Source organism: Labeo rohita, chromosome 5 (genome assembly GCF_022985175.1).
Source record: "Labeo rohita strain BAU-BD-2019 chromosome 5, IGBB_LRoh.1.0, whole genome shotgun sequence".
Classification (NCBI taxonomy): domain Eukaryota; kingdom Metazoa; phylum Chordata; class Actinopteri; order Cypriniformes; family Cyprinidae; genus Labeo; species Labeo rohita.
The window spans coordinates 29,093,849-29,116,272 of NC_066873.1; the positions used below are offsets into that span (position 1 = coordinate 29,093,849).

The following is a 22,424-nucleotide window of genomic DNA, read 5'->3' on the forward strand; positions in this document are numbered from 1 at the left end:
CACAAAAATTTACAGATAATTTACTCACCCCCTTGTTATCCAAGATGTTCATGTCTTTCTTTCTTCAGTTGTAAAGAAATTGTTTTCTGAGGAAAACATTTTAGGATTTTTCTCCATATAGTGGACTTCTATGGTGCCCATGAGTTTGAACATCCAAAATGCAGTTTAAATGCAGCTTCAAAGGGCTCAAAACCAACCCAACCGAGGTTGAAGGGTCTTATCTAGCGAAATGATCGGTTATTTTTGAAAAAAATGTTAAAATTTATATACTTTTTAACCTCAAACACTTGAGTGTTGTCTAGCTCTGCGTGAACTCTGTGTATTCCGGTTCATGACAGTTAGGGTATGTTGGAAAAAACTCCCATCTAATTTTCTCCTCAAACTTCAAAATCATTGTTGATTCTATTGTAAAGGGTGTTTGATCATCTTTGCACGTTCACTTTGTAAACTCTGGGTCGGTACTTCTGCAGCAATGTAGGATGATTTTGAAGTTGGAGGAGAAAATAAGATGGGAGTTTATTGACCTACCCTAACTGTCTTAAACTGGAATACACACGCAGAGTTCACGCAGAGCTAAACAAGATGAGCGTTTGAGGTTAAAAAGTATATAAATTGTCTTTTCTTTTTTTTTTTTAATAAATAAATGATTGTTTCGCTAGATATGACCCGTCTTCCTCAGCTGGGATTATTTAGAGCCCTTTGAAGCTGCATTTAAACTGCATTTTTTTTAAATTCACTGAATTTTCTTTTCAAAAAACATAATTTCTTTACGATTGAAGAAAGAAAGACAAATTATTTGTAAATTTTTGTTCTGGAGGTGAACTGCTTCCTTAATTTTATGATGCTACGAAAAAGTGCGTGCAAAAAAGAAGTCAAAAATAAGACTTTATTCAACAATTTCTTCTCTTCTGTGCCAATCTTTGACACGCGTTCGCAAGAGTACCATGGCGTGTGTATGCTCTCTTGTGCATCAAACATGCATCAAAGACTGACACGAAAGAGAAGAAATTGTTAAAGTCGTTGTTTTGGTTTTCTTTGCACACAGAAAGTATTTGTCATAGTTCATAACATTCGAACCACTGATGTCACATGGATTATTTTAACGAAGTCCTTACTACCTTTCTCGGCTTTAAACGTCTCAGTTGTGTTGCTGTCTATGCAGGGTCAGAAAGCTCTCAGATTTCATAAAAAATATCTTAATTTGTGTTCCGAAGATGAATGGAGGTCATATGGGTTTGGAACGACATGAGAGTGAGTAATTAATGACAGAATTTTCTTTTTTGGGTAAACTTTTCCTTGAAAGGCTCATAAAAACAGCCAATCCTGAGTCTTTTGAAACCAGTCAATGTGTTTGAGGAAAAACTGAAATTTATCCAGTGGTACTTCACCACTGTAGCTTTCAAAATGTCGTTCATGTTCACATTATCACAGATAATTTAGCACGTCAAAGGTTTGATGCCAAATGTCATTGGTTCATGTGTCTCATAACAAATTTTCACATTCAGAATTGGCCAAATGAGATTTGAGAGCTGCAGCAGAGGGTGTTTTCGCTTTCTGTTAGTCGCAGCAGACTTGGAATACAGCACATGGGTCGTCTGGAGCACTTTTATGATGCTTTTATGGTACGTTTCTTTGACGGTTTTGTACTTTTGCTCACCATTGACTTTAACTATATGGAAAACAGCAACATGAACATTCTGCTAAACATTTCCTATTATGTTTCACGGCAGAAAGACATAGTGGTGAGTAAATGATAGAATTTTTATTCTTGGATGAAGCTCTTTTACTGTAAGTCTTCTAAATATATCTTCTTTTTTTCAATAAATGAATAGTTTTATTTAACAAGGATGCATTAAGTTGACTGTAATAGTTAAGACATTTGCAATCTTACATGTAACATTGATGATTTTGTAATCATATTTTACAGTATTACTATTTTTACTGTGTTTCAAATAAATTAAGCACTGGTGAAAAATAAGAGATTTATTTTAAAATAACTTAAAATCTTACTGACCCCAAACGTTCAAACAGTGGTGTATATCCTCTGTCACCCTGAAGATGACCTAATAGCCCATTTTGTTCTGTAGACACTAGTCAAATAGGACACTGCAAGTGGCTATTGCACATTTTATTTGGGTGCTGTTCATATTATGGCTGCCTGAAGGCTTAGTTGGCTTGAGTGTTTGAAGCCTGGGCACAGCTCCTGTGTCTGGGAGGTTCTCTCTTTGGGAGGGCACTTGGAGAAAGCTTGCACTGTCTGGGATCTTTAGCAGGGATACAGAGACTGTGGTGCAGTGTGTATCTCCAGCAATCATGGTGTGCTGTGTCTGTATGGGATGCTACATTGTACTAGATCTGCTTCTGCTTGGATTGCATGTGGAGGGCAAATGGAAAGCCATGGTAGGAAACAAATACATGTCTTTCCTTTTAATTGTGCATCATTTAATTTTTTCATTAGTAGATGCTCTGAGTTTGTTTGGATGTTTAGTGCACATATCACATAAACCAGCATGAAAAAGATTTTGTTTTATATAGAAATGTTATTTTATGAGCTGTTTTTTTAATCTATTTATCTGCTTGCTTTATTTGTAAGGCAAAATGTGCAAATGTGAAACATCACGCAGTATTGTGTTTAGACAGCTCTTGTATTACCTTAGCTTTCATAAAAGTGAGTATAAAGATCTTTCCTCATAAATCAACAATGGAGATCTTCCCATGAACATGTTTATTTGCTGAACTAAGTGGGTGAATGGGTTGGAAAGTGCAGTTTGAATGGAGGTTATGGAGATCGTAAGACACCAATAAAACTGGAGGTCAACAACATGTTAAGTGGGTGTTTTTGTCTAGATAATCTGATTGACCTGAGGTGCTAAGGTCATTGATAGCCAAGTAAACTATATACTGTCTAGTTTTCTTCTTCTTCAACCAGTTGCACCTTGATTTCCTTTTTGATGATCCACAAAAATGTTCCAGGTGATTTCTTGATGGGAGTGTCAGATGTGCCCAGCTGGGTCCCTCAACAAATGACCTGCAAGGATTTCCCTCATACCTGTGTCTTAACCATGATTTATGGCGTGTCTCTTCATTATTCACTGTTGGGTCAGCCGTGATGAACACTGATAATATCCTGCCCAGGGCCTTGAGTTCCAAGCTCTGACATTCTGCTTCATCATTTTGCAGTCTTTGTGAAACATTTGTTTATATCTGTAAAACGTCCAGACTGAGTTAGTAGTTCTGACCTTCTCACTGGCAGATGCTTCATCTGATACTGATTTCTCAGTAACCTTCAGTTTTAGATCTTTAGCATTATAGACTTTCAGATTTATTGTCATTGTCATCGTTAGAATATAAACAAATGATGGTAAACCACAAATGACAGTGTAGTGTAGATGGCCAATGATCCCAGAAAGTATTTAGACAATTTTGGACTCATAAGTCGTACTTGTAAATGTTTTAAATGAATTGCATGGTGAATTTTACAAACAAGTGGCATCTACAAACAATGCTGAAGCTTTTTTCACAACTAGCTTTACTTTTCAGAGACATTTCTGTGATTATTCGAACAACTTATTTCAGGGTTATTTTAGTAGATGTATGAAGTTAGTTCATCCCTGTTTCTATGTCTCTATAATTCAAAGCCTTGCAAGCTTATTTTTGTAAAATGTTGCTTAATCCTTACATTGTGTTCAGGTCATTTTGATCCAGAGAGGATTTTCTTTTTCCTGAAAATGGTAGTTAATGTTATCACAAAGGACAAAAATATACTGACTTTGCTCACACAGACTATAACTACTTTTTGTTCTTAGATTTTTTTCGCCCCACCTTGTGGTGTTAATGGTCAAAATCACCGGCCTACAAAAAATATCGGTAACACTTTACAATGTGTCATTTGTTAACATTAGTTAATGTATTAACTAACATGAACAAACAATGGACAATACATTTATTACACTGTTTATTCATCTTTATTAATGTTAGTTAGTACAAATACAGTCGTTTATTGTTTTTGTTAGTTCACAGTGCATTAACTAATGTTAACAATCACAACTTGTTATTTTAATAATGCATTAGTAAATGCCGAAATAACATTATCTAAGATTATTAAATTCTGTAGAAGTATTGTTCATTTTTAGTTCATTTTAACAAATGTTGTTAAGGTTCTTATTGTAAAGTGTTACCAAAATAGCTCTCTTGTCTGTAGTATCACTAAATATTGCATTCTGTTTTTTGTCAGTTTTCTTTCAGTTAGGACAGGTTTTTCCATTTCTTTTTGGAGCTGATTTATCTTAGGCCTCCTCATTGATCAGTGCTTATGCACTTCAGTTTTTGAGTGCAAAAAGCATTATTTAACAACACTCTTAAAAATAAAATGCTTTAAAAGGTTCTTCACAGCAATGCCATAGAAGAACTGTTTTTGGGTCCACAAAGAACCATTCAGTCAAAGTTCTTTAAAGAACCATCTCTTTCTTACCTTTTTATAATCTGAAGAAACTTCTTTCACCACAAAGAACCTGTTGTGAATCAGAATAGGTTCTTCAGATGTTTAAGTTTCTTTATGGAACCATTTAGACAAAAAAGGTTCTTCTATGGCATTGTGAAGCACCTTTATTTTTAAGAGTGAAGTTTGTCAATATAAAATAAAATATGGGGAAAATGCGCTGTTTATCATGCTAGTGTGCTCTAATGTTTAACAAGGAAGTTTAGGAAGTTAAAATGGTTTCATATGGTACAAAATTGCAAAAATGACTGGCCTACTTAAAATGGCTTATAAATATCTCATTATGCTGTATTATCACCTAATATTGGATTCAAACTTTTGGTCAGCTTGTTTTCTTTCAATTATGATAGGTTTTGTGTTTATTTGGGAAACTGAATTAATATCTCTCTCTCTTTTGAATTTTTGGTGTTTTATTTGTTGAAACTAGCAATTTAAACCTTTAACATGGGATATGCAATGCATTTACTCACTTCCTCTCAAACATCCCACTGGCCGATCTTCTGAACAAAGTGTAATTGTGTCTTGTATCATCTGGTTCTGCTCCAGCTTCTCTCACAGGAGTTGTTCCAGTGTTCAGTACAGTTCCAGCCAAAGATGTAACCTGTAGCACTGAGGAGGGTAAAACAATTATTTGGGGAGCTGTGTCACCCTTGAGAGGATCAAGTGTCCCTCTCATCTGAGGCGGCCGCCTTACAGTGTTAAGTGCCTGACTGCTCTTTCTCTGTAGCTTATTGTTAGAGAAAGAGAGGAGGACAGTAGGATGGAGCCTCCGGGTCTCTGAGCTCAGAATCACGTGTAGGCCATTGCCTTATCGTAATTGATCATGTTTCTACTTTGTGCAGTATGCACTTTTTATGGTAACTGATTTGGTGATCATCTGGCGCTTGTTTCTTGTTTGACCAGAAAATGCAGAAAGGGTGCTCAACTCCATCCTGCCTGAATGTTTTGCACACTTTTTCTATAATTAGATGAATAACTGCAGCCATGATCAATAAATGTATTTTTCCTAAATGGAGTTTGGTTTTTTACCAGCTTTCTGTGGACAGCAGTAATGCAGTCATTATATGCACCAGCTAAGTAGCACTGACTTTAGTGAATAGGGTGGAAACAGTCTGTGCTGAAAGGAATAACAATGACATGATTTCAGTACCCACAGTGCAACATTGTACTCGGTTAAACTGGATTGCAGATGATTAATGAGTGCGACATGTGTTCACTCTGAAATATTTAATGGATTATCCCCTTAGCATTTTGTTAATCTTGTTTGCCGTGCAAAAATCCCCTCACAGTCTGTCTCTTTTTTTAATTCTCTTCCAGAACTCCAGTGTCTCTTCTAAGAATGAAGGTCTTCATAGTGAATGGGACATTTCGTCTTATCCTAACAGAACTTCAAAGCATTCAGTTCGTGGCTTTGTAGTGGTGGACGAGTCTGACCTTCTCACGTCTCCCGCCATTAGCACGCGTAGCAGGTATAAGGACACCAGTGACAAAAAGATCCAGTCCACCACCTTTAAATCATTAGAGGAGAACTTCACCTCTCAAAAACTGAAAACAGATTTGGTTGAAGGCCGTCTTCAACGGCTCCCTTTGAAGCCCTCTGGGGACATTGCTGACCTGGATTCTATTTTAAATGTGAAGACATCAGCTGGTCAGAAAGGTCTGGTCAGGCCTACAGTCCATCCTGAGTTAAGTCAGCTGACTGAAGAAGGTTTCTTACTTTCTTCAAAAAGCATAGAAGTAGTTAAAAAGCCTTTGGCCAGTGTTCACTCAAAAAAAGGATATGAATCGCTTGCAGGCAGCGGACAAGTTGACTACAGACACTCAAGCAAGAAAGGAGTTGCGTTTAAACATGGTGATGTTATATTAGGCATGGACGGAAAAAGATACCAGCTCCTTAGTGGACCTCCAGGGCCTGTTGGACCTCCAGGGAAAAGAGTGAGTTACCACAGCTAAAATCCTGATGAAATCACATGCTCTTCCACGATTTTCTTCTAAAATCCTGATTAAATCACGTGCTCTATCATGATTTTCTACTAAAATCCTGATGGAATGACACACACTTCCATGATTTTCTTCTAAAGTCATGAAATCGCATGCTCTTTCATGATTTTCTTCTAAAATCCTAATGAAATCACATGCTCTTCCAGGATTTTAAAATCCTGTTGAAATCACATACTGTATTAGGATTTTGTACTAAAGTCCAATAAAATCACATGCTGTCATGATTTTCTACTAAAATCCTGATGAAATTACATGTTTTTCCATAACTTTCTACTAAAATCCTGATGAAATCACATGCTCTTTCAGGATTTTCTTCTAAAATCCTAATGAAATCACATGCTCTTCTATGATTTTATACTAAAGTCCAATAAAATCACATGCTCTGTCATAATTTTCTTCTAAAATCCTGATGAAATCGCACACTCTTCCACGATTTTTTTACTAAAATTCTGATGAAATCACACACTCTTCCATGATTTTCTACTAAAATCCTGATGAAATTACATGCTTTTCCATAACTTTCTACTAAAATCCTGATGAAATCACATGCTCTTTCAGGATTCTCTACTAAAGTCCAATAAAATCACATGCTCTTCCATGATTTTCTACTAAAATCATGATGAAATTACATGCTTTTCCGTAACTTTCTACTAAAATCCTGATGAAATTGCATGCTTTTCCATAACGTTCTACTAAAATCCTGATGAAATCACATGCTCTATCAGGATTCTCTACTAAAGTCCAATAAAATCACATGCTCTGTCATAATTTTCTACTAAAATCCTGATGAAATCGCACACTCTTCCATGATTTTCTACTAAACTCCTGATGAAATTACATGTTTTTCCATAACTTTATACTAAAATCCTGATGAAATCACATGCTCTATCAGGATTCTCTACTAAAGTCCAATAAAATTACATGTTCTTTTATGATTTTCTTTTAAAAATCATAGCTCTTCCATAATTTGCTTTTTGTAATATTTGCAAAATTGGAATCTGTGTACAAAAAACTTTGAATTGTTAAAATTGTTTATTTGCGTAGTATCATTACTATATATACTATAAAACCATAAACATTTGATTAATTATATTTAGAATAACATATATTATAGTGTTGAATCACTGTTTCAGAGTGGTAATGTATAGATATTATACTTTTAGATGAATGAAATGAGTTCATTTAAGAGTTTAAATTGTTTTATTGCAACAAAATTACAGTAGCCTAACATCAGTACTGAAGCCCTCTGAGGTCATTTTTACTACAGTTAATGACTGGGACAGAGTTGCATTTGTTTGAATCTATAAGTGAAAGTAGTGCCATTTTCATTTGGTAGCAGACTGAAGGCACGGCCACATTAGTGAAATTTTGTCCTCAAAAACGGTTGACTTGACTGTCAATAGTGTAATGATGCACGCAGGACTACTTACATAGTAGTCACTTTTAAACCAAGCATAATTCCGTTGGTCAACACAGCAAATTTGCATGAAAAACTTGAACCCGATGCAAAATTTGTGTGGGTAAGTGCTTCACCCTTTACCCATGGAATATTTTTTTTAGGAAACGTATAACCGCTAAATGCTGTGATTTGACCAATCAGAATCAAGTATTCCAGTATGGAAAACTTCAGCATTTCAGTCTTAGGAGTAAAATTGCAGCTAAAACAAGTAGCTGCTATGATGGTAGTGCAAATTAAAAATACCTAATGTCTTTTGTGATTTACAGTGCTGGGGTTTTTTCCCCACCCTCTTCCTGTCTGTTGGAACTGAAAACTTACCCACTTTTCAGTTTGCAAACAGCCAGTGTTTGTTGTATCTGCTAGAAACAGACTGTTGTGAACTCAAGCCACATTAAACTGCTAGTCTAAAAAACTAATTCTTCCTCTCCCTATGTAATCAAATTTATTTTGGTCATGTTTCGAAATACGTCATTGTCTAAAGCTGAATGTTATGTAATCTTTTCATCTTTTAATGTAGTTTATACAGCCATTTCTTTGAATATGCTTCACATCTGTAACCATACATTACTACATCTGCCCTTTTCTGAATGATAGCTTTCCAGTATGAAACCCAAATATAAGGCCGTAGTTCTAAATGTCCACTTTGCAGAAGGTTTGAGGTTTGGCAGCACTCTACAAATTGGCATGTCTAAGAGTGTCGCCTTACGTAATATACATGAGATTAAAAAGGGAATGGACCTATAAATATTAATTGGTTCGTATGGATTCAAAGTCTTTTGCTTCTACCGTGTCGTGATTTCCATGTATATATTTGAACATGGAAACCAATCCTCCACAAACTCAGTATGATGGTTGATGACAGTAACCTCACACTTTGCTGTGGTGAAATGCTTTTTATAAATACCACAAAGTTACTTCATATGCATGACCTTAAGAATTTAAGATTGCATCTGTTGTTTGCACAGGGATGTGCAGGGAAAAGGGGCTATATTGGATACAAGGGTGATAAGGTGAAGATTCACATTTCATAAAACTCATTACAGTGTTTTGTAAAGATGGCATCAGATTGATTTGTATCTGTATGTCCTAATAGGGTTCTCAAGGAGACCAAGGAGCAGATGGGCCAAGAGGCATTCCAGGACCTCCAGGTCCACCAGGACTCCCAGTCCTGTACCTTTGGAGGAACACAGAAGAGGACTGGGCTGCATTTAGGGTAGGTCTTAACACATCGTACTGTAGGATCTTTTAACTGGAGTGTCTTCTATAGTTTCAGCTTCTGTTTGTAGTCTGACTAGCCATGAACATCATGTACCACAATTTAAATGAGCTAAACTGGCATAAATTACATGAATCTAGATAAATTAATCGATCATCCTGCCCATCCCTAGCAAACATGAATATGGTGCAGTGAGCCACCGCCCTGTGTCTTTCAAACTGCTGGATGACCCAGTCTTTCTATGTTCCTGCCAGGCCTTGTATTCTATCTATTTGTGACTGTCTATTTTTGAGCATATATTTAAGTGTAATTGTAAAACCTCAGGTTTGAGCTCCCTGTAGATTCTCATAACTCGAAACCGTTGTGAATATCTGCTTATGATTGTGCAGTGGCAACTTGGCATTATTTAATGTTTTTTTGTGTGTGTGTCTGTGTGTGTGTGGAGAATATCCAAATGTTGTTTTTTCATCATCATTTGGCAGAATCCTCAAACATGATGGATGACTTTAGTCCTCCAAAAAGGAGTCATGTGTGTATATTGAGCCATGGGTGGTAGGTGAGGGAGTTTAAAGACTTAAAGACTAAGACTTACATTGTAAGATTGATTTTGTGATCCATATCAGTTGTTTTTTTACATCTTTTCTGACTGCCCCACAAGTTTCAGGTGACAAAATAGTACTTCTAGTTTGATTTGATTTGATATGATTTGATTTAGATTTTTTTTAGATGAAAAAGTCATTACAGCATGTGAATTTTTTTTATAGCCGCTCATCATGGAACTTATTTAAGTACTTCAATATGGAAGATCAGATTTCGTATGGTGTAATGTATAATTTGGCTATTATTTAGGAAAATGAAGTCAATTTATTTTGTCCATGTTTTTGGCAAAAAATATTAGCCTAGTGTTCATATAAATCTACACTACATGTCATTTTTTATTAAATATATAAATGGCATTTAATGCCTTTTTCACAGATTTTTGTCACTTTGACCAGTGATAAAAAGGACAAAAAATATCTAAAAACGTTATTTATTTAGATGATTAAATTTTTGAACATTAAAGTGTTAACTGGCCTTTTAATGCCTGTTTCATCTCTATTTCAATATAATCAAACTACATTATGATTACATTTAGATTGCTTTTGACCTAACTTGTTTATCACATTGATTTAAATAGGATAATATTGTATCATATTGTTAATAAAATGCAAGAAAAATATGTTAAATTCATTGTTATTAACATTATGAAGTGAATTAAACATTATATTATGTCAATGTTTCCAAAACTGGGGTTTGCGAAGGAACTGCAGGGTGTTTGTCAGTAGGGCTGTCAAACGATTAATTGTGATTAATTGCGAATAATCGCGTACAAAATAAACGCTTGTGTTTGCCTAATATATGTCTGTGTACTGTGTGTAGTAATTATGTATATATAAATACACACAAATTAATAATATATTTAAGAGAAATATGTTATTTATGTACAAAATATTTTAAATTATATAAAAATGATAAATACATATACCTGTATATATTTCTTAAATGTATACATGAATGTGTTTGTATTTATATATTCATAATAGCCACAAACAGCACACACACATATATTAGGCAAACTCATACTTTTATTTTGTATGCGATTAATCGTGATTAATCATTTGACAGCCCTATTTGGCAGTTTAATGAAAAGCTAATAATTAATAAAAATCTTACAAATGTAAAATTAAAATAAATTGTTTTAAAATAGCATCAGTCTAAATAAAACACTTACTAAAAAAATTGTTTACCTGCATGTCACGTAGGCATTTTAGAAAGGAAAATTTAAGAGATGAAAAAGAATTAAGAAGAATCAATAAGTTATGAAATGTAAATCATTCAAATAATGTAATCATGTAATCAATAAAATAGGGTATTTCAAAATGTAATTTAATCTAATTACAAGTACTTCATTTTTGGAATCTGATTACATAATCCAGATTACATGTAACCAGTTACTACCCAGCTCTGCTTGTGTATATGTCATGTTTAGATGGACATTGCTGAATGGGACTGATTCTCTGTGTATTCAGTGGTGTTTACGTATGATTTGTCATTGAAATATTGTAAACTGAACAGTTACAGACATTGTTTGTGCTGATGGTGCTTTACTGTTTGCCCAGGTTGCACTCTGTATAACGGTTGCAGTGTTATGAGGAGGTTTTGACAGATGTTTAGATCCCTCTGTTTCAGTGGGACACGCTGAAGGCAAGTGCACTGGGAGGTCCGATTCCCCAACCTCTCTTAAACTCACCTTCACTGGACCATCAGTGAGCCGAACTCTGCCCTGTTGCCAAATTGAGCATGTGCCAAGACAAATGTTGTATAAAGCGGAGGCGGCCTGGGTGATTTAATAACAGTGTGACAGAGACTGTGTGTCTATGTGGGTTCGAGGCCTCAGCTTTTCCAGCCCACACTGCAGAGACAGCGTACACTGTCCCTCAGTTCTTCTTGTCTATTTGAACAGGAGCGATGCCTTTCAACACTCCCTAGTTTGTGTTTCTTATAGAGATGAATTGAAACATACAGGCATTAAGTGTTATGAGAGTTAAGATTGAGGATTTGTTGTCGAGCAGATTTTTTTCCTCTTAACAGCAGTCAGGTACAGCGTTTCCCATCATCTCTCGTATGCGGTCTGAATTGTATTTATGCATTCATGCGTATGCTGGGTCTGAAACCGCTTGTTTGCTCATTTAATATTCATTACATAGTGAATGCCACATGTGGGTGTAAATGAGTCAATTGAGCCTATATACAGTCACAAAACAATAAAATTATATGTTTTGGGAAGGTTACTTTTAACATGTATTAGGTTACAGATTACAAGTTACTCTATTTAAAATGTAAGAAGTAATGTATGTATTTCGAATAACGTCATTAAAGTAATGTAACTGATTACATTTGATCACTTTTTAATTTTTTTTTTGCTTGAGCACCTCTTTTTACTTTGAGATTGCTTGAGGTTAAATACTGATTTGGAATCATAACAAGAAATAGTTTAATAACTATGATACTGTTTTTGAAATCGAATCTTTGCATAGCTATGACGGGAAACACTGGCATTTAACAATGCCTTGGGGAAAAAAAAACTCTTAATCTTACAAAATAAAGAATATACATAAACGTAAATAGGAAATGAAACAGTTGCCGAGTAAGCATGTGTCCTATTCTGTGCCCTAAACTCCTGAAACTTTGTTGTCTCGTATTTTAGAGCAGTCAATGCAATTTTGCAAAGAAATCAATCAAATCTGTATGTGTGTGAAAATATTCAGATGTAACCCTTATTATCATTTGAGTAACTGTAATTTAATTACACATTTTTCTCAGAATCTGCAACAGATTACAGTTACATTTATTTTGTAATTAAATTACATTGTTACATGTAACCAGTGTTGGGGAAAGTTACTTTTAAAAGTAATGCATTGCAATATTGAATTACTTCCTAAAAAAAGTAACTAATTGCATTACTTAGTTACTTTTTATAGAAGCAATGCATTCCGTTACTTTTGTGTTACTTTTTCTCATCTGAACTGGACTTTCTTGTATGTTTTTAATATAAAAAAGTTATATTTTTCACATGTAAAAGCCCTTTCACATCAAAAGTGAAATGAATAACCCTCAGGCTGAAAGAAAAGTCAATTCAGTTATTAACGCATTTAATTATTGAAGATTTGCATCATATTCTGAGTTTGCATTTGACTGTTTTTATTTATTTTGAGGAATACTGAATCTGTTTTTGTGTAAGTGAGATGAATAAATGCATGTTCATATTTAGTCTAGAACTACAGTAAGTGTCATGTTTACACAGCACACACAACTCCTCTGCACTTACTCCCGGTTTCTCTCAACATGGGGACAGGAGAGCTGTCCCAGTAAATGGATGAAACAAAGTAACTGGCATTACTTATTTGAAGAAGTAACTCAGATATTTTACTGTAAATTAAAAAATAAATGCATTTCTCTACTAGTTAGTTGAAAAAAATAATCTGATTATGTAACTCAAGTTACTTGTACTGCGTTACCCCCCCCCACCCCCTCAACACTGCATTATTTTGATATTGTTTATTATTTTCTTTTGTACAATTATAGTATTTATTAATATTTTGAATTAACTTTTTTTTTTTTTTAGTGGTTGTTTTAATTTTAGTTTCAGTAATTTTGTTTTTATGCTTTATATAATGCTGTCTTTTTTTCTATTTCAAGTTAGCTTTAATTTATCATTTCAATTTTAGTACTTCAACTCAAAACTTATTTTATTTCAGTTAGTTGACAAGGCAATATTTCTCATTTTAATTTTTTTTTTTCCCTTTTTTTAAGTTATTTTTAATAATAACTACTATTTTGTTTTTTTGTTTTGTTTAACAACAGCTTTTATGATATAGTATGTTATGTGACTGTTCATATAACTTTTTTTTTTTTTTTTTTTTTTTTTTTGTAGAGAACATCTTATTACCAGTTGCTGGCAGCTGGATGGCCAGTAAGTATTTGAAATTAGAATAACTTAGCAAAATGTCATTATAATACATGCTCTCTAACTAAACCCTTTCCCTCTGCAGAGAGAGACAGGACACCCTGGACCAATGGGTGAGATGGGAAGGCCAGGTTTACCTGTGAGTACACAGTCAAACACACTGAACACCTTTAATGCAGACTGAATTGTTACAGAACCTGTGTTGCAGAGTATAAAAGAATTTTACAATGACCACCAATTATATGGAGGGTCATTGTGAATCTTTGACTAGTGAGGTTTACCATAATACGACGAATGATGGAATGCGTACACACAGATTAGATTTGCACGTTTTTCTGTTTAACATGTTGGTATATACAGTGCTGTGCTTAATTGTTTTATTCCTGAAGGGTTTACCTGGAGACCCAGGTCAGACAGGACCACCAGGCCGAAGAGGCGAAATGGTACCTTTCAATTCAATATCTCTGTTTTTGTGTGGGTGTGTTCATAATGTTGATGACAAAACTAAATTTTTAGCACCCATTGCTCTCGTCATTTGAGTTAGTTATTTGAAGTTATTTGAATTTGATTGCAACAATTTAAAGGGTTAGTTCACGCAAAAATGAAAATTAGCCCGTTATTTACTCACCTTCAAGGCATCCTAGGTGTATACAACTTTCTTCTTTCAGACGAATGCATTCGGAGTTATGTTAAAGATTGTTCTGGCTTCTTAAAGCTTCATAATGTAATGGGTGGGTGTTTCTCTTCATCAGTCCAAAACAAGTCCAATATAGTGCATTCATCCATAATGCAAAAGTGCCTCACGCAGCTCCGGGGGGGTAAATAAAGGCCTTCTGTAGCAAATTGATGCATTTTTGTAAGAAAAATATCCTTATTTAAAATATAACAATCACTTTTTCTAGCTTGCACTAACAGCTGTACACGGAAGCCGCTCTGAGCGGATGACGTGTGTCGTCGGCGTTGCGTATGCGCCGCTCAAAAGTGACGACCTCGGGTGCACAGTGGAGAGAGCAAAACAAAACATCGGTCATGAAGTACAAGTTACAAAATGAGGATTTGTAAAGAAAGATGTCAGAGGATTTCTCACAGGCGCATGCTCAGCCCCGAAGTCCTACGCCATCTGCCCCCAGCGGCTTCCGTGCACAGCTGTTGGCACAAAATTGATTAAAATTGATTATTTCGTTTTGAATATGGATATTTTTCTTACCAAAATGCATTGATTCGCTACTGAGGCCTTTATTCACACCCCAGAGCCATGTTAGGTACTTTTTATTGTGGATGTATGCACTTTATTGGACTTGTTTTGGACTGAAGAAGAGAAACACCCGCCCATTGCCCAAATGCCCATTATAAAGCTTGAAGGAGCCAGAACAATTTTTAATATAACTCAGATTGCATTTGTCTAAAAGAAGGTTATATACACATGTACACCTAGGATGCCTTGAGGGTGAGTAAATAATGGGCTAAATTTCATTTTTGGGTGAACTAACCTTTTAATTCTTCTTTGATGAATGAATGAATAAATAAATACATTTCTTTTTACAAGAAAATCTTACTGACTACAAGCTTCTAAATATTAGTGCCGATTTTTGCAAAGCATCTACAGGATTTAGTTACAAGCAAGCACTTTATAACAGGGTGGCATTGGACCAAAGGGTGTTCGAGGCCGAGCGGGGACTCAAGGAAGGGATGGAGTGAAAGGTCCGGATGGGGTGACTGGATCTCCAGGGGTTCCTGGCCTACAGGTGAGACTGAAGGCATGCTATGTCTACAGTAGCCTTTGTAGTAGTTGGGACACGAGTGTGCATATGGGTATGTTTTGGGGTAGGTTCTGTAAGGCTATGAACTGTAGCTGTGGCACATTGTGGAAAACCATATGTTGTATATTTCCGGTTGTGAATCAAGGGTCCTCGTGGGTACAAAGGTGAGACAGCGCCCCCTGGTGAGAAAGGAGATGAGGTACAGCATAAAGCTACGTGATTTTCTACAATAGGCTTCCTTTTAACTGCCTACATAAAGCATTTTTTATGTACTCTCCATGAGCAGGGTTTTCCTGGTGCTCCTGGCCCCAGAGGAGACAAAGGACGGACTGGCCAAAGGGTAATTAAATCCTGCATCTGAAGTATTTAAAATGCACTTAATGTGTGTGTACTGTGTATATATAGAAATTCAACACCCATACTGCCCCCTAGTGGATCAGGAGGGAACACTACCACTAAAAAATTATTTTCTGTATTCCTAATGTGTAGGTCTTAAAAGTGCATGACTGGTTATGCCTTTGTCATTTTTTTATATTTATAGGGTTCAAAAGGAGAAATTGGGTTTACTGGCTTTTCTGGTCCTCCAGTGAGTAAATCACTTCATATTCTTGAACTGCCACTGTAGTTTTAAACATAGGTGCTAGTAACTAGTCTTAGTATCCTTAGATGTCTTATTTGTCTTATATTTTAATAAATATTATGCATGAATGGTTTAATGTGTGTGTTTTTTTTTTTGTTTTTTTTTAAGGGACCAGTTGGTTTACAAGGTGTTCAAGGGATTTTTGGACCACCTGGTCCTAAGGTGATTAATTCACAATTTATTTTTACATATTTTTGCATTCATCCTGACAGTATAAAGAAGTTTGTTTTCATAGGGGGATCCAGGAAATGATGGAAAACGTGGACCTCCAGGGACAGCGGTGAGTCATAAATAATCTGTTTTTTTTAATAAGAAATAATCACTCTCCCCAGTTCAGTTTTCTCAAAATAGAAGATTCTTTTTGTTTATAATGGATATCCATTTTTTAATTTTTACTTGGGTGACACCATTTTAAGAACTTTGTTTTCAAGAGTCACAAGCACCCTTATCCAGGTATTTATGGATGCTGCTTAATAATGCTCACATATGCGTTTGTGTCTTGCCAGGGAGCACCAGGTGCTACAGGATTGGTTGGTGCACAAGGTGTTAATGGCTCAGAAGTAAGCGAATGACACTTGCTTATCGAAATCGTAGTGCAATTTCATTGCTTAAAGTGATAGTCTACCCAAAACTGAGAATTCTGTTATCATTTGCTCGCCCTCATGTTGTTCCAAACCCATAGGCCTATGACTTTTTCCTGTGGAGCATAAAAGAAGATATTTTGAAGACTGTTTGTAGCCAAACAATTTTGGTTCCCATTGACTTCCATTGTATTTCTTGCCATTGTAGTTTCTTAGTCAGGCGGGTTAGGAAACAACAAGAGGATGAGCAAATAATTTTTTACAATATTGTCTGACTATCCCACCTACAAGTGAAATCTGATTGGAAGTTAACTGACTTGATTATACACCAAAACACTTTCGCTGTTACAGGGCGACGTTGGACCTGCTGGCCCCGTTGGGCGTAAAGGCCCTCAGGTATGTAACACTGTTTTGTGTCATTGCTTCATGAAGTCTGTTCTTAGAAGCTAAAATAATGTAAAATCTGTCCTGATTGTTCCTCCTAGGGGCCTAGAGGGAGCGATGGAGATAGAGGCCCACCTGGTGATCCAGGGTCACAGGTAAATTTCATCATGTAGGCTAGCAACAAACATTGAAGTCCTAATGAAGTCAAAAGACACATCCAAATATGGGTCTGTTGTGACATTTATTCAGGAGTTTGATGTTTTTTTTCCCACAGGGACTTCAAGGTCAGGCTGGTCCACAGGGTCTCAAAGGTGACAAAGTACGTTTTTAAAGTCTTCCTGTGTACATGAAGAATATGTATACTTAGATGTGTTATGTGTTTATGAAATGGATTCCCTAGATGTTTTTGTTTGTGGACAGGGGCCAGAGGGTCCAGCAGGTAACAGAGGACTGCAAGGCATTGAAGGGCCAGTGGTGAGTGTGTTTGTCAATATACTAAATGTAATCTAGAGGCAAACTCTTATACAGTTACTTGTATAACTCATACAATAGACCTTCAGCACCCAATATAACACATTTTATGCATTGAATAAGTTGTAACTCTGAGTAACATTTAAGTGAGGTACATTTGGATTGAACAAAGTCACTGTGGCTTTAAAATTCAAATAAATTTCACCCAGAAATATTGTAAGTTGATGCTGTGTTCTGACAGGCTAGAAACATGCTTTCTTTACAGATGCCTTGAAAAAAAATTAAACCATGTTCTATCCGTTTTTAGTCTTCTGGTAAATCTATTTTTTTTCTGATGATAACTGAGTTAGGAGTCAATTCAGTTGGGAGTCAACAATTACTATTCATTCGGTCATTTGTTTATGTATTTATTTAGGGTACAACTGGAGATCCAGGTCCAAAAGGCTTTCCAGGTGTCACAGTAAGATATCTGATTCAAATCTCACCATATGTTTATTTGACATTTTATTAAAAATTGTTAGTTTATATCCTTTACCTCAATAATTAATACCTCTACTTCAGGGCAATAGGGGACCGGATGGAGAAAAAGGTGACAGAGGACCCAAGGGGAAAAAAGTAATAATCAGCACACAATACATTCAACACAATACATTAAAAAAATTCTAATGCTTCAATTGCGTAATTGGAGGAGTGAGGAAATTGCCTATTTATAATTATGCTATATGTTTTAGGGAGCAAAAGGAGCGCTGGGGATCATGGGTCCTCAGGGTGAAAGGGGCCAGTCAGGCCTCCCCGGCTTACATGGGGTCAAAGGTCAGCCAGGTGCTCCAGGTATCCAGGTATACAATTTCGCAGAAGATTCCCTATAGCATGCCTTACTTCATATTCTTCATATTCAATACCGGCATAGTCTGCATATATCATAATAAAAGGTTCAAAAGATGATTTCTTGGCAATATTTTTTTTTTCTTATTACCCCTGTTTCCTCCACAGGGTGTAGATGGTGAAGTGGGCCCTCAGGGAACACATGGAAAAGAGGGTCAAAAGGTCAGCCTGCTTTATGACTTTGATTAGAAGCAATCACCAAAAACTTTCTTATAACTCACTTTTTTACATCAATGCACCTGTGATTGCTCCTCTTAAAACAATGCTGCTCAAAAGCCCTTTGACTGTGTCCAACTAATATATTCACCTGAATCAATAAAATCTCCTTTTGATTCATTTTTTTCTTTTTGAATTTAAGGGCAGTAGGGGTGAACCTGGTGATAATGGAAGAACAGGACCCAGAGGATCCAGAGTAAATTTGCTATTTGTTTTCATATGAAAATCTGAAAAATCCCCAGACCACCAGTGAAAATGCATCTTCTTGCAAAAACATCTAAAATCCATCTATCATTTAAAAAATGCACTACCATAAAACAATTTAGGGAAAAAGTATTGTGGTCTCGGATTTATTCATATGCTTTGTTTCACGAATAAGCTAGATATTTAACATTGTATATTATGAATAAGCAAACTGTAAATAAGTACTCATACTCGTGTTGTTTCTGTATGCTCAGGGTCGAGCAGGCCAGCATGGTTCCCCTGGTGTACCTGGAATAGTGGTAGGGGAATTGAATTTGAGTAAATTGAGTCAAGATTTATTTGGTTCATGCTTTATTGAATTGATCATATATACTTTGCTACTTTTGCAGGGTTTGCGAGGTCCAGTTGGTACAGAGGGACCAGAAGGAAAGCCTGGTACACAGGTTCCCATTTCATACATTTAATATCAAGTTTTTTTTATATATATCAATCATAGTGATTTATGAAATATGCATCTTTGCTTTACCATTGCAGCAAAGACATTAAAATTGTGCTGACCTGTGCTTTCTGTTTGTGTCTTGCAGGGTGTTTCTGGTTCTGTTGGAAGCCCAGGAGATAAAGGATCTAATGTATGTTTCTTATCATCAACCAAAATATTCTGTGAGATATATTAGTCAATTGAGAGCAGACTGCTGCTATAATAAAAGTGTTGTAAAGACTGGTCAGTAATGATAGCAGATGGTTTTTTAAAAGAGCCATTACCAACATTGGACCTCAGAAGAAGGAGAAACGCAGGCATGTTGAGGTCAGAAAGATCAAAGACTATTAAACTTAACAAGGTCTTAAATATCATGTTGGGTTGGTCCTTCTGTCATGGAGGAATGAGCTTTGTTTCAGCATGACGGCAAAAGCCTGTTTTGTAAGTCAGATATGGTGTAGACAGAATTGTATATCTATATCTTTTATCTCTTTGTATATCTTTATAATAATTATCATAATAATTCGTAAAAAGTTGAAATGAATAATTATCATGAATTATCAGATTATCAGATTAAGAATTATCTTAGTATTTATTTGGTCTCTTTTTACTTTATTTATAGCAGCACAGTGTTTCTACAGTATAAAAGAGTTCACAATCCTAAATATACTAAAATTATTACTTGTACATCATTGTGGACTTTTCTAGTCTTTCATGTATTTTTTTTCTTTTTTCATGTCATATATCTTTTGTAATCTTTGTCATCTAAAGGGCCTGAAGGGTATGATTGGAGAACCAGGAAAACAAGGCCCTCCAGGCTCACAGGTGAGCGTAACAACAGGACAAAAAGTAGTCAAATTTTGAAAATGAAAAGTTTTTTTTTTTCTCAACTGGTTATCGCCAGCTCACTGTTTCTCCTCTCATTAGGGGCCACCTGGACGACCAGGCCAAGATGGCACCCAAGGTCCTCCTGGTGAGAAGGTAAGCCTAAGTTTTGTATTGCTGTCAGAACATTAATAATTCAATTAATACACAGTGTTCACATCTGTCATTACCATGTGTGTTTGTTATCAGGGTTTCACTGGGAAACAAGGCATTGCAGGTGCCCAAGGGCCTGTAGGCATGTATGTAAGTGGCACTATCCTGCATAAACCAGTCTAGACTGACATGAAAATTCATGATGAGCTTGTAGCAGGAATTTGATTCTATATGCTGTTGTCTTGCTCTCAGGGTTATCCGGGAGCCATAGGCCTTCGTGGACACCCAGGTCACACTGGAGAGAGGGTTAGAACTCTCTGCTGTAAATATTTTAAAATACATTTTCTGAATGCTGTATCACATATTTTGTGAATGTGCATCGGCAGGGTGAACCTGGCATCAGGGGACCTCCAGGTCCACCAGGGCAAAGAGGGCCACCTGTAAGTTGATTTGTATATCATCTGTTAAGTATCATTAATATTATGACATTTTGATAATTTCTTTTTTAAAACAATTGTTACCTTGTTAACCTTCTAAGGGTTTACCAGGCCCAGCTGGTGAGAGGGGCTCACGTGGACCACCGGTGAAGTAACTTCTCCATTCATAGAGTCAAATAATTAAATAGCACTATTTTTATATTCTCAGAGGTTATCAATAATGTTTCCAATTTTTTTAGGGTCGCCAAGGGGAAACAGGACCTGCTGGCTTGCAAGGACTGCCTGTATGTAGCCCTCAGTTTAATTTTTTTCCAAAAAAATTAAAAGAGAAAAAAAAAAAAAAAATTAAAGTACATTTATTTACAGTTATTTTAAATTTTAATATTTCATTATTTTGCTGTTTATATATCTACATGTATAATACACCATTTATTGTATGTATATTATATACAAAATACATAATATTGAATGGTAGCCTATGTGGATTTTGTAATGAAATGCACATATATGACCTTGGACCACAAAACCAGTCATAAGGGTCAATTTGTGGAAACAGATTTATGCAACATTTGTTAGGATAGGACAATATTTGGCCGAGATACAACTATTTGAAAATCTGGACTCTGAGGGTGCAAAAAATATTAAAATATTGAGAAAATCGCTTTTAAAGTAGTCCAAATGAAGTTCTTAGCAATGCATTGTAATAATCAAAAATTAAGTTGTGATATATTTATCATAGGAAATGTACAAAATATCTTCATGGAACATGGTCTTTATTTAATATCCTAATGATTTTTGGGATTTAAAAAATCTATAATTTTGACCCATAAAATGTATTGTTGGCTATAACTACAAATTTACCTGTGCTACTCATGACTGGTTTTGTAGTCCAGGGTCACATATATAAATTTCTATATATTTTATATTAATTATGAAATAACTTGATATCTGTGTGTCAATTCAGGGGCCCTCAGGACTGCCAGGGACTGAAGGATTATCTGGAAAGCCAGGCCCCCCAGGAAGCCAGGGGCCTCAGGGGCCACAGGGAAGACAAGGACCAATTGGATTGCCAGTGAGTGGGTAGCCCTCATTTTGATTATTGAATTTTTAGAATAGTCTTCGAAGAACTTCAAAGAGAAAGTTACAGTCTGAAATTCTGATCATATTCTGCTATTCTTTAGGGTTCACCAGGAACAAGTGGAATGGTTGGTCGAGCAGGAGAGAAAGGAGTACAGGTATTGTAAGCATTTTCATTTACTAAAACATGTTACATAACACATAGGATTAACGTTTGATTTATAATGCTCTTCTTTAGGGATTGCAAGGAACTTCAGGTGACCCTGGATCAATTGGATTGTATGGACCACAGGTCAGTTCATTTCAGTATATGCAGAATTAACATATTCCCTGATTCAGCTTCCTCTTTTCTTGGGCAGCTTACCAAAAATAGAAGCAACTTGATCTCTGGTTCTTTAATTTTTTTTAACAAAGGCAAGAGAATGTTTTTATGTAAAGAACATTTACATAGCACAAGTGCTGGAGATTTTTCTTAAAGTGTGACGCATTAGCTACTCCTTCTTTTAGTAAAATTAAACATTTTATTAGTAAGTTAACAGTTTATTCACTCTCTCTGCTGTAGGGACATCCTGGTCCAGTTGGTTTTGAGGGTCAAACAGGGCCGAAAGGGGAACATGTAAGTGCGAAATATT

The 22,424-nt window shown here is 35.7% G+C and overlaps 1 protein-coding gene across 1 annotated transcript in view; it reads left to right on the forward strand.

Annotated features, from left to right (window-relative positions):
• Positions 1–22,424, forward strand: part of si:dkey-61l1.4 (collagen alpha-1(I) chain) — a 51,568-nt gene that overhangs the window by 20,859 nt on the left and 8,285 nt on the right. The window contains exons 7-42 of the mRNA XM_051108734.1: positions 5,816–6,433; positions 8,924–8,968; positions 9,052–9,171; positions 13,649–13,687; positions 13,767–13,820; positions 14,071–14,124; positions 15,319–15,426; positions 15,587–15,640; positions 15,728–15,781; positions 15,983–16,027; positions 16,190–16,243; positions 16,317–16,361; positions 16,588–16,641; positions 17,014–17,058; positions 17,148–17,201; positions 17,321–17,365; positions 17,467–17,520; positions 17,933–17,977; positions 18,079–18,132; positions 18,249–18,356; positions 18,511–18,564; positions 18,761–18,814; positions 19,077–19,121; positions 19,212–19,265; positions 19,407–19,451; positions 20,072–20,125; positions 20,228–20,281; positions 20,375–20,428; positions 20,531–20,584; positions 20,665–20,718; positions 20,817–20,861; positions 20,955–20,999; positions 21,680–21,787; positions 21,897–21,950; positions 22,031–22,084; positions 22,355–22,408. Of these exons, the coding sequence (XP_050964691.1) occupies positions 5,816–6,433; positions 8,924–8,968; positions 9,052–9,171; positions 13,649–13,687; positions 13,767–13,820; positions 14,071–14,124; positions 15,319–15,426; positions 15,587–15,640; positions 15,728–15,781; positions 15,983–16,027; positions 16,190–16,243; positions 16,317–16,361; positions 16,588–16,641; positions 17,014–17,058; positions 17,148–17,201; positions 17,321–17,365; positions 17,467–17,520; positions 17,933–17,977; positions 18,079–18,132; positions 18,249–18,356; positions 18,511–18,564; positions 18,761–18,814; positions 19,077–19,121; positions 19,212–19,265; positions 19,407–19,451; positions 20,072–20,125; positions 20,228–20,281; positions 20,375–20,428; positions 20,531–20,584; positions 20,665–20,718; positions 20,817–20,861; positions 20,955–20,999; positions 21,680–21,787; positions 21,897–21,950; positions 22,031–22,084; positions 22,355–22,408 (2,631 nt within the window). The remainder of the gene's footprint in view (positions 1–5,815; positions 6,434–8,923; positions 8,969–9,051; positions 9,172–13,648; positions 13,688–13,766; positions 13,821–14,070; positions 14,125–15,318; positions 15,427–15,586; positions 15,641–15,727; positions 15,782–15,982; positions 16,028–16,189; positions 16,244–16,316; positions 16,362–16,587; positions 16,642–17,013; positions 17,059–17,147; positions 17,202–17,320; positions 17,366–17,466; positions 17,521–17,932; positions 17,978–18,078; positions 18,133–18,248; positions 18,357–18,510; positions 18,565–18,760; positions 18,815–19,076; positions 19,122–19,211; positions 19,266–19,406; positions 19,452–20,071; positions 20,126–20,227; positions 20,282–20,374; positions 20,429–20,530; positions 20,585–20,664; positions 20,719–20,816; positions 20,862–20,954; positions 21,000–21,679; positions 21,788–21,896; positions 21,951–22,030; positions 22,085–22,354; positions 22,409–22,424) is intronic.